Below are 18111 nucleotides of genomic sequence, written 5' to 3' on the forward strand. Positions count from 1 at the left end.
GGAAATTAACAAAATACTTAACTACGTTTCGTTGACAATCAGCCGTAGACGAAAGACTTCATGCAGGGCTGATTGTCAACGAAACGGAGTTAAGTCTGTTGTCAATTTTGCATTTTGCTACGGCAGGCAGCCAGTGAAAACGAATTTGTTTGCTAAAATTATGAAAATGTAAGGGCTGCTTTAAACAAACAGAACTTGCGTGACATATGCAACTCATATGATGCATATGTCACGCATGTCACGCATGAGTGATTAAAATCAATTTGAAGAGAGGAAACCGAAAAGTCATTTGGCGGGCGGTATCTGAATTTCAAAGAGAAAATCGCGTTTCTAGAAAGTTGGGTTTTTGCCCTTTCATATGACACCTCAATCAGGAAAAATGGGTAAGGAATGACAAAGTTCTGTTTGTTTAAAGTAGCCCTTACTTTTTCATAATTTTAGCAAACAAATTCAATTAAAATTATGGAAATGCAAGCACTACTTTAAACAAACAGAACTTTTTTATTCCTAGCTCATTTTTCCTGATTGAGGTGTCATATGAACGGGCAGAAACTCAACTTTCTAGAAATGTGATTTTCTCTTTGAAATTCAGATACCGCCCGCTAAATGACTTTTCGGTTTCCTCTCTTCAAATTGATTTTAATCACTCATGCGTGACATATGCATCATATGAGTTGCATTAAATGAAAGAGGAGGATCTAAGCTTTCCAAATATGTGTCATTTATTAATTATAAATGTGATTAAGTTATGATAAAACATCGATAATTCTCGTTTTTTTCTGGGACGCACTGTATAATACCTGAATATATATATACATCCTCTTTACATGCAATTTCATGATGTATTTATGTATCCCCGACGCCTCGCCTCCCTTTTTGGAGTACTATTTATTTGTAGAAAGCCACCACTTCCAGCGCTTTGATCCAAAAACTGAAGAGAGGTTATGACAAGAAATATGGATCAATTCCATACTCAACGTTGTCAAACAATCATAATGAATCTCAAACGCAAGCTATTTCTATGACGAACATGAATGGTGAAACAGTTCCACCTGGCATTGCATTGAAGGTATGTAATATCACTCGCCATTCTGGTAAGGAACAAGATGATCATCATAATGCGGCAACTTGATCTATGTGTAGATATTTTTAGTTAATGGTTGAAATGAAAAAAATGTTCTCCTTCACACCCTAGACACATTAAATAATTAGAACAAAACAAGATTTGAAATCATCGTTTTCAATTTAGATTTAGATATTTTCCATTTAAAAACTGATAAAGCATGTACAGGCTAAACGATATCAAGATTCAAGATTCAAGATTTATTTATTTCTTTCCACTTGCATAAAAAACATTTCATTCAGTAACAGTAGTAACAAGTTCATCGTAAACTAGCATAAATACATTAACAATGAAACAGTTATAAAGACTTTAAAAAATGTGGAAAAAGAGGTGGTCTGTTAAAAAAGCACAGCTTGTTAAAACACAGATCACCTTTACAGAAACAACATTTTTTTTTTTAAGAAGTAGGTTATATTACAGGGGGAGGGGGACTAATACTAATCTAGTTACCTATACAGACTATAAATAAATATCAGATCTACCACTAATTTACAAAATATGGTAGACTAAAAAAGAAAAAGAAAACAGAATAAAGATAATGGAAAAGTAAAGAAATAGGGGAAGGAGGATAATGTACAACACGGGGGGGGGGACAATGCTAATGACAATATCAAACTTTATTCCTTTACTTTGCAAGGCAGATCAATTCTACAAATTATCATTTTAGAACGTATAATACTGAATCGAATGTTCGTTATGTTAATTGCAACAGATCACCAATGGTTCATTTTCATGGAGCAGTGAGACAAGAACACCCATAATATCCGATGTCACTATTGACATACCGGCCGGCAAGTACTTTCGCTTTTTATTTATGATAAAGATTCTTTCAATGTACATATTGTTGATATTGGTTGAGTACACGATGCCCTACAATCTAGCAGATAGCCACCAGATCCTGAGCCTCCAAATATGGGAATTGAATCCCTGCAACAGCACTAACGTTAATAGATATTAGTCTATGTTTATCAATCTCTGCCCAGGTAAAGGAAATAGTAGTCGGAAGAGATAGTTATTGAATGCTTTAGCGCAGTATCATAGAGTACAGAAGTGTGACTTCATACTTCTCAATTCAAGTTGTCAGGGATGCTGGTCCCAAGCAATGTTTGCGTGGTGATCACACCAGACCAGACTGAACTTGCCCTGCTCCAGACCGTTGCATCTATGATTTCGTGGTGAACCTCACCCGTAGGATATCTCAAAGAACTGGACAAAGGCAGTGGTTATTTATTTGACCACTTTCCCTTTATTTATAAAAGATCTTGTTTTTCCAGCAGCAAAGGACAAATTAATTATGTAAATACCTGAGGATCATCCTTTAGAGCAGCCAGGAGCAGCCTGATCAATTTAGGATTTAATAATGATGTGGACTATGTGAGTAAACTTTTCAAATGTTCTATTGACGGTCTCGGCTCATTTAATCACTGCCTCACCACTGCCCCATTTGTGGAAATCTGTGTTAGTTATCATGTGCTACAGTGTAACCGCATGTATGAGTAATACACACGCACACACACTACTTTAGGCTTGGAACTGGCGGTCACATTACTCATCACTCAGGAATTTGCTTTCACTTTGAGACTTGTCTCTCCAGTTGTTTTCCCATCATGGCCGACAGCCCTTCATCAAATACTAGATCATCTTCATCTGTAAATGCAGAGAAGGCTAACAAGTCCCAGCAAGATCTAATATCAGGGGTTATCTCTGATCTCATCTCCAACGAGAATTTCTTGTCATTGGTTGGAACGGCAGTGGAAAAACGCCTAGCCGAACTTGCATCTGCCGTTGAGACCCTTCAAGGTCAAGTTCTTGACCTTGAGTCCTCTGCTCGTGAGAAGGAGAAAAAGGTCAAGTCGTTGCAGGAGGAGGTTTGCAAGCAATCAGTGACCATCCAATCCCTGCAACGAGCTGCAAATGATCAGGAGCAGTACTATCCCGGAGGAACTGTCTCCGTTTCACCGGGCTGGAGGAGTCTGTGAAGGAAAACACCGATGAAGTCGTCCTGCACCTCGCCAACACCAATTCTTCAAGTCCCCATCACAAAAGAGGACATTGAGCGGAGCCATAGGGTTGGCATGAAAGATCGGGAGCCAACGTCAGGGGGGCGTCGTCCTCATCCCCGACCCATCATTGTCACTTTTTCATCGTACGGGAAGCGCCAGCAAATAATACAAAACCGACGGAAGCTGGCAGGCCAGAGGAAGTCCATTCAAGAGGACCTCACCAGAACCAATGCTGACCTTCTCAAGCAGGCAAAAACTTGCAGCAAAGTGAAGGTCGCTTGGACTACTGATGGCAGAGTTATTGCCCTCACCGAAACCGGTGATAAAAAGGGCATTAACTCTGCTGAAGACCTTAGAAGGCTGAGATAGACCTTTATTTCGTGAACATGTTTACATTATTCACATATTTATGCTCCTGGCTGCATCTATGCATGTATGCCTTGTAATCTCCAAAGATTTCTGACTTTTTTTTTTTTACTTCTTTCCTCACCATCCTTTTATTCTTTCTTATTCATCCTACTTTTTTATATTCTTTCACTATGTGTATCTTTACCGCTACCTTTGTTTTTATATTTGTTATATCTACTCATATTCATGTATTGTGTGTGTGTGTCTTTTTGTGTGTGAATGTCTGTGTGTGCTTTGTTATGTATGCATGTGTGCTGTTTGTGTGCGTGTTTGATAGGTCCATCTTGAGTAGTCTTTTTCAAGACTTGTATGTGTATAGAGTTTGTTGTGCCATTGGTTTTCTAAATAATTAATAATGGATACTATTGTTGAAGAAGATGTGAACATAATGCTAAGAGATTGTGCATATGTTGATTGCGGTGCATTTCAACAGAATCTACTTGGAAATTTTGATCTTTTGCATGTAAATGCCAGAAGTTTATGTAAGAATTATGATGATTTGTTACAATTGTTGTCTTGCTTAAAGCATGATTTTTCTGTAATAGGTGTCTCTGAAACTTGATTTAAAACTACAACTGATATAAATATGTTTCAGATACCTGGCTATTCTTTTGTTCATATATGTAGACCAGAAAAGATCGGCGGTGGGGTATGTTTGTACATTAAAGATAATTTGGAATTTAAATTACGTGTAGATTTATCTGGGTCAAACTCAGGGTATGAAATTGTTTTTGTTGAAATAACAAGCTTCAGTAAAAAGATTTTTGTTGGATGTGTATATAGGGCTCCTAACGTTGATAGTACATCCTTTGTTGAAAATTTAGAGCTTCAGCTACAGATATTGAGTAAAGAAAACAAGGAGATATATTTAATGGGTGACTTCAACATCAATTTATTGAATTATAATAATGATCATAGTGTTAAAGATTTTGTCGATTTTATGTATTCATTTGGATTATTTTCTCTCGTCACTAAACCTACCCGTATAACTGAAATCAGTGCAACATTGATTGACACTATTTTCACAAACTGCATTCAAAATGAGTTTAGCTCAGGCGTAATATGTTCAGATATTTCAGATCATATGCCTATATTTTGTATAAAAAAGGTCTCTGTAGTAAGTTCTGTTAAGAGAGATGGACGGGTTTTGAAGCGGAAAATAAATGATAAAACAATCTCTAGGTTCAAGCAACACTTGACTGAAGTTGATTGGAAGGCTCTGCCTTCACTGGAAGGCGTCAATGATCTATACGAACATTTTCTACAAATATTTCTAAAATTATATAATTTATGTTTCCCATTAGTTGAGGTAAAATTAAAGAGTAAATGTAAAAAGCCTTGGGTAACTCATGTTTTGTTGAACTCAATAAACCGCAAACATAAACTTTATGGTAGTTATGTCAAGAGACCAACAACTGAGAATAAAAAGAAATATGTTGATTATAAGAATGTCTTGGTTAATACTCTTCGTATAGCCAAGCAAAATTATTACAATGATTTGTTCCACAGTGTTAAAGGTGATATAAGAAAAACTTGGTCTCATATCAATGAATTTTTAGGTCGGTCAAATAGGCATTCACTTCCTCAAGAGATGGATTTTAATGGAGTACTCCTATCATCTGCCAAGGATAAGGCTGAAAGTTTTAATAAATATTTCATTGGACTACCCATGAAAATCAGTACAGATATCCCTCAAGTACCACAATCTTTTCGTGATTATATGAAACAGTGTGAAGATAATGCATCTATGTTTCTAAAACCAACTTCAAACTCTGAGATCATTGATATTGTGTCATCTTTGAAACCATCTAAATCTAGTGGTTCTGATGATATTTCACCTAGAATTATAAAGGAGTGCATTCACCTTTTTATTGATCCCTTATGTAAAATCTTTAATATGTCTTTATCTCAGGGAGTTGTTCCAGATAAACTCAAGGTAGCTAAAGTGGTACCAGTATATAAAAAATCTGACCGTAAAAATGTTATTAATTATAGGCCAATAGCACTGTTACCAATCTTTTCTAAAATTCTTGAGAAAATAATTTATAAACGCTTAAATGAGTTTTTATCTAAAAAGAATATCTTGATTCCTCAGCAGTGCAGTTTTCGTAAGCACTTCTCCACACAAATGGGTGTGTTTAATTTATTAAGTAATATCATAAAAGCTATTGATGGAGACAAGTATTGTCTGGGGATGTTCTTAGATCTATCTAAGGCGTTTGATACCATTGACCATGGTATCCTCCTCAGAAAACTAGAGCATTATGGAATACGTGGTGTAGCATTGTCTTGGTTCCAAAGCTATTTGTTTGACAGATCTCAATTTGTTGTGGTGGATGGTAGTAGTTCCCAACTTGCTTCTATTAAATATGGTGTACCTCAGGGTTCTGTTCTTGGTCCCCTGTTGTTTTTAATTTATATAAATGATATAATACACTCGTCAACATTATTCTCATACTCCCTGTTTGCTGATGATACCAGCTTGCTGCTGGTTGATAAGAAGGCTGAAGATTTATTACTAATTGCAAATCAAGAGATTCAGAAACTGTATGCATGGTATTGTTGTAATAAGTTATTATTGAATGTTCAAAAGACCAAATGTGTTATTTTTCGCTCAAAGGGTAAAAAGCTTCCAGATGGTATTACTTTTCTTAATGTTGGAGGCCATGATGTTGCGCTTAGTGAAAATGTTCAGTTCTTAGGGTTAAATGGATGAACATTTATCTTGGAAGAATCATTTAGATGTTGTATGCACTAAGTTGTCTCGAAGTGTAGGTGTCATTTTTAGATTGAAATTTATTTTACCTGAAAGAGTGCTGATAACATTATATAATAGTATTATTCTTCCTTATTTGACATATTGTAATGTTGCTTGGGGAAACACCTTTAAGTCATATCTTGATAAGTTAAGAGTATTGCAGAAGAAGGCAATAAGGCTTATTACTAATTCTAATTATAGACATCCAAGTTCTCCATTGTTCCTTCGATTAAGAATGTTACCACTAAGTGGACTTGTGTCAATCAATTGCGTATTGTTTATGTATAAACTTCAGTTTATGCCTCATGAATGTACGTTAAAAGATTTATTCCGTAAAAACTCACAAATTCATAATTATAATACACGTCAAAGGGGTCTTATTCATCAGCCTTTTGCAAGAACAAATATCACTCTGACCTCTTTCCATATCTCTTGCATCAAAGAATGGAACAGTTTGCCTGATGATATAAAATATAGTACAACTCTTTGTAGGTTTAGAAGGTTATCTAAAACGTACCTACTTGGAAAACTGACATAATTCTTCTTTGTATCTTAATAATTTCTCATTCTCAAATGCTTATAGACCACTAAGGACTGTGTGTGTGTGTGTGTGCGTGTGTGTGTGTGTGTGGTGCGCGCGTGTGTGTGAATATTTTTTTGTGTTCTATATTCTGTAGCTTAGTTTGTTTCCATCCCTTGTATAAACATTACATTCTTTTTATTCACCTTGCCATATCGTTAATGTATGTATTTTGTTGACTATAGGGCCCCGCTCACAAGCTTAGCTTCTACAGGAGTCCTAAAACCATTCACTTAATGATGTACTATTACCAGTCTCTTTTTCATGTAAAAGATTATATCATGTTTTGTGTGGTTTTGAATAAATGAACTTGAACTTGAACTAGGCTCTGTTGTTTAGAACCAGTAACCTGGATGACGAGCAAATATGACGTTAGCACTTCGGTTTTCTATAAAGCCCGATGATAATAGCCACGTTCAGACAGGGCCTTCTAGTCGGCGTAAGTTAATCCCTGCAGCATTAAATATTGTATATAAATTTGACTTACACCATCCTACTCGGACCAACTTAAAGGTAAAGACCAGTTATGGTCATGCGATTGCATTGTGAAAGAAACGTTGTGGAATCGATCAGAAAAGGTTGATCATCTAGCATCTAGCATCTGCAAGGTTCTGGAATCATCAAAATGATAAGAAATTTGGCCCATTCTTCGTAAAGTTACAAGCACTATACACAGAAAGATGTATATGGGACTACCCTATATCTCTCACAGACCATGAGAGAAACAAATTTACCAAATATATGAATTAGTAGGCGGTTTCCCGGCAAATTTGTTATCATCATGTATTAGTCAAAACATATTCTTTCACGTGATTGGTAATGAGAGCTTCCATTTCATTTTTTGAAATTGGGGCATTTCCAATACCGGTCTTTACCTTTAAATAAACACGACCTTCCAACGACCAAGTCTTACTCAGCGTAACTTTAGCCTAGTACACGAGTCGACCCCCTGCTATCGCATCTACACCACGCGAAATCTAATTTTCATTTTCGATTGTTAACATCAAATATTTTGAAGAAGTAACCTCGGCAAATGTATTTGTACAGGTCGACTTACAATGATTGTTGGTAAGATTGGAGCAGGTAAATCTTCTCTCTTGTCGGCTATGTTGGGTGAGATGATCACGTTGGATGGTGTAGTCGAACATCACAGGTACATTAATTTTTTAGACATACCAAGTTTACGCTGTATTTATATGTTTAAATATGATAAGTTTTAATTTTAGAAGTTGTATGTATACTGTTATATATATATATATATATATATATATCCAATTTCTCTTACGTCTAGCCATAGTATAATTGTAATATTTGAGCTTTCTCCTAGCCTGAGACGAGTATCATTTTCTTTTGATTGTTTATTGTTCCACATTCCACATATTAACAAGATTGTTTCATACATAAGATTTAATAAAAGAATTGATAGACATGTAACATAGACAAATAAATAATAGGAAATTTAGGGAACCTTTCAATCAGCAAAGTTTGTAATTCATAGGATCCTGAATGAAATACTTAAACAAATATATTGTAACTGAATTCCGATAACACTAACGAAAGACGTTATAACAAAAATTGAGTCACTGACACATGAGCTTCATAGAAGTGGTACATAAAGAATGTGCATAAAAACGTGGTTACCCGAGTGAAACAATTGATGTAAGCCAGTTGTAAGCCTGATGAGAAAGAGAGGGAGAAAAGAGAGAGAGAGAGAGAGAGAGAGAGAAAGAGAGAAAGGGAGAGAGAAGGAGGAGAGAAAGGCAAAATTTGTTACACACATGAATTTAAAAAGGAATCTTGAGCTTAAGCTTGAAGGAATATAGTGAGCGTGATTCGATTATGTTTGTGTCCAAACTGTTCCAAACTGAGGGACGTGTGTACGTTATTGTTTTCAGAGCAAGGGAGAGAGGAAAATAGGATTTTCACCTGGTAGGGTAGGAATGAATATCGTTTTTTAAATTCTTTTTACAAACATAGGAGGGAAAATCGCCTCTATTCAGCTTTAGCTGATACATAAATATTTCAGTGTAAAAGTAGTATAAGTCTTTTACTTTCAAAATACATGTAATTGTTTTTATGAAATATAGGGATGGTGTGTTCACGATGGCTCTTCTTTTGTACTTTTAAAACAGATTAAATTTTCATCTTTAGAACATTGTCCCCCTCACTGATATTACATAAGTTGAGTATAGTATCAATAACGTATATAGTATAATGTTCGTAAAATACTAGTAGCAAATAATTATTTAGTTTATTAATAACCCCTACATTTCTCAAAAGTAATTTGCATAACAAATCGGTTGTGAGTTTCCATGATATTTTACAACCGATATAAAACCCAAGACATTTTTATAAAATCTGTTTTAATTCACAACCATTCATTACATGATGATGAGGTAAAGTGTTAAACGTGTTACCAAAACTCATATAGTTAGTTTTCTTAACAATTAAAGGGCAACTTAATTATCTGCCTCTGTCCAATAACATACGAAATGTAACTCATTATTCCCGGTATTAAGAAGAATTTGGGGGTTATCATGAGTGTAGAATGTACCAGTATCATCTACAATTTTTTTTTTCTTTTTGACTTTATTTGAAAATAAATTAATTTTCTCGTTTATTGTTTGGTTAATCTTTTAAGCAAAGAGATCGGAGTTGCGTATGCAGCACAGACAGCGTGGCTGATTAACGCTAGCCTGAAGGATAACATCGTATTCGGAAACCCCTTTAGCCAGAAAAGGTATCCACTTAATAATTCTTCTTGCATGCCTCCCCCCTCTCTCTATAAAAAAAATATTTCAACACAAACATTGTAGGTTCAGCTTTACATTGGACCAAACAAAATGAAGAAGGAAGCAGAGTATGTGATGCCCTCCTTAAACAAGAATGGTTTGAGCGAAAAGAGATGAAAGAACTGAAATAATAATTGCCTGATTAGATGAAATTGAAGATGATGAATAAACTGAAACAAATATTACCATGTCAGTTATCTCTTTTCAATTCGTTCCAGCTTGTTTAGCACACAATACCTTGTTTAGTTTACATGTTATCATTTCTTGTAACACCAATGGAAATCAGATTTATGCATAATATACATGCAATAATTCTTGAATTCTAAATATTGTATATCATTACCCCCTCCTCCCTCCTCCCTCCTCCACCGCAGATATCAAACAATATTGGAAGCATGTTGTTTACAACCTGATTTTGATATCCTCCCTATGGGAGACCAAACGGAGATTGGTGAGCAGGGTATCAACATGAGCGGAGGTCAGAAGCAACGCATCAGTGTAGCCAGGGCCATGTATAGCTCAAATGATGTCGTCCTTTTGGTAAGTAATCAGCAAATTTATCAAGGAAATAATTTATCACGGAAATCGTGGTGCAGTCAAGATTAAGACCTGTATTTCTTACTTCTTGGTGCATCAAAGGCAGAATTTGTGCTCTATCGCAATATCTATGACTTGGTATAATAATGAGTCAGCGGAAAGATTAATGAACATGGATGTGTGTTTGCGGGAGGGGAGGAGGGGTTAAAGTAAACTGTGTATCAATGTGTTGCGCAAAATAAAAGCATCCTTAAACTCGATGGCGTTTCCAGAATAGATTAACCACAAAATATTTTGTCTCTTTGAGGAACGCTCGCTTTGATCCATCAAACAAGGAATCTTCATCTCTCTCCCTCTCTCTCTCTCTCTCTCTCTGTCTCTCAGGATGATCCATTATCAGCCCTTGATGTGCACGTTGGTAGTCACATGTTCTTCAAAGGTATTCTTGATTTCTTGATCGAGGAAAGAAGAACTGTCGTGCTTGTCACACATCAGGTCCAATACTTGGAGCATGCTGATCAGGTGAGGGTGTCAGGGGTGAATTTGGGACTCTATAAAGCGGTCAATTGGGTGCCAGTTTACTAATATACAAATATAGGCCTACAATACCTTTCAAGGGTACAGCAAAAATTATAAGCTAATGAAACGGCACAAATAGTAACTTTCCCTAAGGCAAATTTATATCAAATTTAGCTCGAGGGAAAGTTACTATATTTATGCCTCTCAATGCTCATAGTATGCTAGACCCAAGAAAGACATTGCATATCTGCTTTAATTATATCCCTCATGAGACATTAGCATCTCACTATTACAAAGAAACATGTACTGTGAGCATTCAGCAGCATACCGATAGGCCTAAATTAAACAAAAAGGGAAGAAGAGGTGAATGACTTACCAGATTAGAATCCCTTCTCCTTAGTTTCCAGAAAAATCGAAATTCAAGTAAAGTGAATTTCACAATAACAAGTTTTAAATGTCAGAACTTCCATGTAACAGCGTCAAACAAGTCAATATAAAGTCTCAAAGTCAAAGCAAAAACACGAACGTATTTACATGGATGGCTTTTCGTTGTTTTACTTGTTGAAAATAGTGACCGTACAGCCATGAAATTGATATTCTGGCCGTCGATTTTAATGCCGTTCATCGTGTAGGAGCTCGCTCTGGTAGTGGTGCTCCCAGTAGTGACCTTTGTGGTGGGCAGCCCTTGTGGATTGAATGGAAATTGATCGGGTATTTAATCGAAAACCGCTCCAGCTGACTATCATTTAATGATGGCATGTTTTCAGTCTCATGCTCAGCATTCATGTCCTCAGTGACAGTTGTCTTAAAGATGTAGATGGTTGTTCTTCAACATTTGCACTGCCACTGGTCTTCGGGCTTGTGGAGTACATTTCTGACATCATCGTTTTCTTGGCTTCACTTGTGCGTGCGTAGTTCTCAATAGAACTTTCGGCTCTATGGCAAGACACCGTCATTATGTCTCGGGATGGATATCCTGCCTCGTCCAGTAGAGAGAGGCTAGTAGCTCGCAAAGAGTTATTTGTGTATATTTTGCAGCTAGATTCTTGGCAGATTTTTTAACATTGAGCCCACGGTATTTGTTCCAAGCGGTGTATTTGCATACCACGAAGCATTAGTTACTTTTGCTTTTGATTTCTGCCTCTGCCACATACATTCACAGTCAATATTTAGTTTGGACAGATACATTTTGAGGCTGGTTACTGGGAAAAGGGGATTTCCCGGCAAGGAACACATCTGTCCTGCCTGGCTCTCATCACCATCATCATCTGCATGATTTTCGGCATGCATATCGCAGAGTGTAAAGTACTCACCGTTATTTCTTTCGGCTTCATGGAGGACAAAATTTCCTGGCGTTATGTTCCCTAAATTCCCCATACCTCTGTTAGCAAAATACAGCAGGGTGTCAAGGAAAACCTTATTTTGGAGACCAAGAATCTAAACTTTGCAGAATCATCGTCATGTCATCCTTCGGAATGGCAGGGCGGTGTTTCACAGCAAATTTTCCTGTTGCTTTTAGAGGCGAGTTGGCTCAGTCGGTAAAGCGTCCGTCTGTCGAACCAAAGATCCCGGGTTCGACTCCCACCCAGGCGGATGACTGAAGCCTGAGTTGTGTGTTAACGTGCCCCTTCCCTTGTTCATAGACGCAGGTTATGTCAAGTGGAAAACACTCCGTCCCTCGGATAGGACGTTAAATGGAGGCCCCGTGTAGAGTAGAGTCACGTACTACCTTTGCACGTTAAGAACCCACTGCACTATTCGTAAAAGAGTAGGGGGAAACCCCGGTGTAGTGGTCCACCTGCACACACCCCCGGTATAGTACGATAATACTCTGTAAAGAGGTCTGTACTCAAAAGGAAGAAGAAGAAGAATTTGAACGTTTTCCCACTTCTCGAAAATGACTCCTCTTTAGTAGTGTCCACATTTCTTGACGCCAAGAAACGCCTTTGAAGGCTAAATCGAAAAGCCTGCATTGTTTTCTTGCTGTAGTATCCCGGGTAGTATTCATTTTTCATTCCGAGCTCCAGCGTAGAACTGCGAGAGAAGAAGGTCTAGGGCTACGTTGTCCACAAAATCATCATCAAAATCGGCTTTTATTTCCTTACAAAAATCCCGAAACACAGAGAGTCGGTACCTGATTTGTTTCTCTTTGTTTTTGCTGTCACTTCCTTCGTTAAATGTCAACAATTATTCTACATCTAACAGGTGAAAACGGGGATAGTCGGCAGCCATTTCACCACGGTCACTACTGGAAGCAGCCAATTTGTCGAACTATGTTTTTTTTTTTAGCTGCTTTTTTCAATGCGCGATCCTAGCCTACGCGCACGCCGTGCGGGAACTCTGCCGATGGCTATGCACATCATACCGGCTGTAGAAACTTAATTAAGGCGGGGGATTTACCTTGCGCGCTCGTTGCACTCCAAAAAATTGAAGAAATTTAGATATCGAACGCAGAAATATCGGTGATCGGTGGAAAAAGTGGATTCCGGAAAGTACTATACCATGCCAAACAGTAAATTTTCTCACGCTTCCCAAATTTATGGTGAAGCAATCCCTTTTTTCGTGCTCTGTACAATCGCAATGCAAAAAAGTATACATGAGGGATATAAAATAAAAAAATCTGACATACAAAATATCATATTTCCAGGTTCTGTTTGAGTCTAAAGTTGAAACGTACATATTTCATCTTTAGCGTACGAAAGGTTGTGTTTTAAGGGGGCATGGGCATTTTCCAGAGTTTCTCCAGTTTCCACTGGTCTTCTAGTCCGTTAGTATTACGACCTATTAGGTTGCACGTGTGATATTTCCATACACTCTAAATACTAAAATGTTAAATCACAAATCAAAAAGGCCAATAATTTGATCGCTTTTTATATTAACACTTCTTATATTAGCACTTTGAACAAACCGGATCCAGCACTATAAATGTTAAATCTGTAGCATGTAAAAAGTGTTACTCTGAAATTTTGAAAAGAATGGTCACAACTTGGCCTTTTAATATGATGATTTAGAATTTGTAGTTTGTAGATTGTACAAGTTCAAGTCTTCTTTTTTAGGAGGGGGGGGGTGTTTTTGTTTTGGCCTGCTGTCCGAAGTCACATGTCCTACTTAACATTTATGGTTAACGTGACAGTTATGATAAGGTTTAAGTTTCGTGTAAGAGGTACGAATCTTTGGACTATACATCGGACCAAATCGACATAATAACGATGCTACGTGGATAACTGGTATAGGGCCTCAAAGGGTAAACTGAGCTAAACCGCTATGTATATGCATCCGCACAAAGGGTTACAACTGATCTCATAATAATATGTCAAAGAGAAAGTCATATATTGTAATGAAAATAAGTTATAGACATAAACATACATTTTCAGCGGCTTTCTGGGCCCCTCTTGTTCATTGATGGTCCAAGTCATTTTGACCAGCAGAAAAATATATTTTTCACTATTTGTTTATAATTTGTTTTGCTATTTTTTGATTTCTTGATATAGTTTTTGGCTACTTTTCTATTTTTACGATATTTTTAAAGCGTTCCAAAACATATAGGCTAAAAATATCTATTTTGCTATTTTTTCTTCAATTTTTAATCTATCTCTGGACTATTTTTCATATATTTTTTATTTAGTTTTAGACTATTTTATTTCTACTGGGGTGGTCATTTCACAACAAACTCGAACCAGCTATGCGTGGGACTACTATTTTTAAATTCCCCGATTCGGGGTCATTTTTTAGGGGAAAATCACTTGATTTGAAATTAGTTTCTTTGTAGAGGTAACTGAACATAGAAATTCACTATTTCTTAACGGAATTTCATCAGCGGAATGATCGTTTGATGACATCTTGGTGGCATTTATGGACAATATTTACGGGATATCAGTATGAAAATCAGTAAAAGCTTGCCGGTCGGTAAGCGCACAAAAAAGTAGAGGGGAAAAAATATGACTGGTTTTTTCAGTAACGTCGGATGTATCTACATATTGCCGTCCAATGTCACATTATTATAACTGTCACGTTAACCCTAAATGTTAAGTGGGCCTCAAAGGGTAAACACAGCTGAACCACTATGTATATGCATCCGCACAGAGGGTTACAACTGATCTCATAATCCAAGGGTTACTTGGAGAGATCTCCATACTGTAACCTTTCTTATCAAGACTGGCTATGGTGACCTGTATATAGTGAATGGTTTCCGCAAAGCAGGGGTGGATTCAGCTGACGGCAGGGGAGGGGGCCAAAGAGGGGGCCAAATTCGTGAGAAAATATTTAGCGGCGAAACAGCCGGCCGGTGAATAAGCGGTAAATCAGCTACACTGATTTCTATTGTTTTGCCCTCGAAAATTTGAAAATTCGCACCCCCCCCCCCCCAAATAAAGGTAAAATTAACGTGTTTTTCCCTTTTTCTTTCTTAGGGGAGTGGCCCCGGGCCCCCTACCTGGATCCGCCACTGCTACCAAAGGATGTAGTCGAGGCGGAAAGACATCACATCTTTTAGACAATAAATAAGTGTTGTGAAAATTGCAAAACGTTACGTTCAAACATTGTTATCGATTTGTTTCTAGTTTGTCGAAACAAATACGTATCTTTTGTCTAAACTATTGCAATATTATTGTTATGATCGTTTTGTTTAAAGAATGAAATATAAGAATGACACATACAATAATTGTGATGATGTTCTCAGGTGATCTTTCTCCAAAACGGATGTGTAGCTAGGAAAGGAACAATGCGAGAGATTGGTAAATTGGATCCTTCCCTCGTAGAGTCTTGGAATCTATCTCTCAAAGCGGCCAATGAAGCAGAATTAGAAGTCGGATACTGCAGTTCAACAGATGAAGAACGAGAAGTACTCAAGAAACAAATATCGACGATTAAGAAAGGTAAAAATAGATCACCAATATAAATCCATGAAGTAGTTATACTATTTATAGATTCAAAATAGGTTAGGTCAAAGAGGCTTGACGTTTCGTATACTTGCACCACGACTCCATTCCTGGTACAGTACTGGCTAATGGATATTAAGGAAGTCATTACATTCACTGTGCACAAATAGTAATATTTATTTTTAAAAACTGTTTTAGATGATTTTCGTGCCTAAAATCACATAAATAAGAAGATGTTATGGGATTGTAATACAGTATTTCACCAAACTCTGGATATGATAGAAATAAATCATTTTTTGTGCTTGTACTTCAAGTGCAAAAGAAGATGGGGTGTGGATTTAAATTAAAATTAAACTTGAGTTCTGGTAAAAAAAAATAAAAAATGAATTCTCACTGAATGTTCAAGATTACAAATAAATGTCATTTGCCAAACAATTTTGGTAGAACATATTTACTGACTAAGAAATGAGCATAGAAAGATAAGTAAATCAAGGTAAGAAGGCCCGACACCTTTTGTTTAGTCCCAAATACACCTTTCTGTGTACAGTGCTTGTTACTTTACCAAGACTGGGCCAAATTTATTATGATTTTGATGACTCCAGAACCTTGCACATTACACTAATAATTACATGCTACATGATCAACTTTTTCTGATTAATTCCACACCTGTTCTTTCATAATGCAATCGCATGACCAGATCTCAACTTTATCTTTAATCTATTTTATCATTAATAAAATTTAGATCAACGTCCTCAAAATGACGACTCTTCAAGCAAATTGATCGAATCGGAGGAGAGAAATCGTGGTTCTGTATCTTATCGATACTACTGGTATTATTTATGTCAGTTTGGATTATGTCCAGGCTTCTTCGTCTGCTTCTTTGCCATACTTCAGAACGTGGCTCAAGCTGGAACACAATTCTGGCTTTCTGTCTGGTCATCGGCTGGTGCCAAGTTACCCAGCAATGCAACAGATGTAAGTAGGCCTACACATTCTAATCTGTTTTCTCTTAGGGACTTACATATTATTTGTTTTGGTATTATCATTTCCTCTTTACAACCAAAACTTGAGGTTAGATTTCAAATCAAAATCAAAAATACAAACGGATAGATAAAAATGGTTGTAATAATGTACACAAAGTCAAAGAACAAGTCGAGTCTGACACATAATGAATATCAATGTGCTATGATCAAATTATTCCGCATTATAAAATACATTAAAGTAAGATCATAAGTTCAATATTTGATAATAATTGTATATATCTCAAATTATATTCCACATACTAAAGATCTTGCGCTACGATTGGTCAAATGTAAATCACGTGATGAAAGATAGTTCGCCTATCACTAATGGAAGAAGAAAAGTTCGTTACACTGTGTACTATCTTCAGTGAAAGTGCGTTGCTCATAATAGGTTTTTTGCTATGATATATACACTCTCAAACGTAACCCGTGAAACCAGATATTGTAGTGACACCCAAGAATGTAGAAATCAATGATAAAACTACCACCCAAAGTAAACACACCGGATTTTTTAAAAATCTAGCCAGTGTGAAATCGACATCAATTGTTTCCTTTGTTTGCAGGAAGAAAGCAATGCTTTGCTGATGAGATATATCGGTGTTTACTGTGCTCTGAATGCGGCTGATATGGTCCTGTGTATGGTATGGACAATGATTCTACTCTTTCAGTGTGTCCAAACCTCAAAGAATCTACATAATTTAATGCTAACTCGAGTACTGAGGGCACCAATGAGGTGAGTACTTTATTTAGAAAAATCTAAATCCCTTTGACCATAATTCATCCCTTTTGTCATAGTAGTATAAGTGCGAGATGATCACATACGATCAGCAGCAGGGGCGGCACATACCTTCTTTGTCCCCCCCCCCCCCCAGACACACACACGTACACACACACTTCTTTTTAAAGCAATTTTGTTCTATTTCTCCAAATGTGTAATACAAACAATAACATACAATTGAATAAAATAAACGTTTTCAATATTGATTGCTTATATAAAAAACATTAATTAAACAAAAACTTATTTGCAGTATATATATATAACTTCGCAACAAAGTAAACGTATAAGTACCTAAACATAATATATATGTCAATTTTAAGTGTTATATTCCCTTATATAAACAAAAAAATTAAACAAATCTGGAGGTAATTTTACTGGAACAATGCCTGCTCCTCCCTGACCCCTCCCTGCCCCCCTCCACACAAACACCTCCATCCTCCCACACACATACTCACCAACCAACCCGCACACACATACTCACCCACCCACCCACCACACCCCCACACACACACTACTTACTCAGTGGATGTCTAAAACATTCGCAACTCAAGAAAAATATACTAAATAAGTAAGTTAACCAGGCTGCAAAATAGAGTTACAATTTTTAACAAGCTCACGGTGGAGAAGAAAATATTTTTAATTAATCTTAAGCTGCTCCAACTTTAAGAAATGTGATCCCAGCTTTCCCATTCTAATGGCTATTTTCTTTACCTC

The 18111-nt window shown here is 36.7% G+C and overlaps 1 protein-coding gene across 4 annotated transcripts in view; it reads left to right on the top strand.

Annotated features, from left to right (window-relative positions):
- The window catches only part of LOC100889760 (ATP-binding cassette sub-family C member 9), a 64946-nt gene that overhangs the window by 30738 nt on the left and 16097 nt on the right, over positions 1–18111 (top strand). For all 4 annotated transcript variants that reach the window (XM_031000312.1, XM_031000311.1, XM_031000310.1 and 1 more), the window contains exons 11-19: positions 899–1069; positions 1836–1914; positions 7920–8025; positions 9514–9612; positions 10039–10204; positions 10586–10723; positions 15399–15594; positions 16340–16572; positions 17183–17352. In XM_031000312.1, the coding sequence (XP_030856172.1) occupies positions 899–1069; positions 1836–1914; positions 7920–8025; positions 9514–9612; positions 10039–10204; positions 10586–10723; positions 15399–15594; positions 16340–16572; positions 17183–17352 (1358 nt within the window). The remainder of the gene's footprint in view (positions 1–898; positions 1070–1835; positions 1915–7919; positions 8026–9513; positions 9613–10038; positions 10205–10585; positions 10724–15398; positions 15595–16339; positions 16573–17182; positions 17353–18111) is intronic.

Source organism: Strongylocentrotus purpuratus, unplaced genomic scaffold, assembly GCF_000002235.5.
Source record: "Strongylocentrotus purpuratus isolate Spur 01 unplaced genomic scaffold, Spur_5.0 spur5_scaffold_6, whole genome shotgun sequence".
Taxonomy (NCBI): domain Eukaryota; kingdom Metazoa; phylum Echinodermata; class Echinoidea; order Camarodonta; family Strongylocentrotidae; genus Strongylocentrotus; species Strongylocentrotus purpuratus.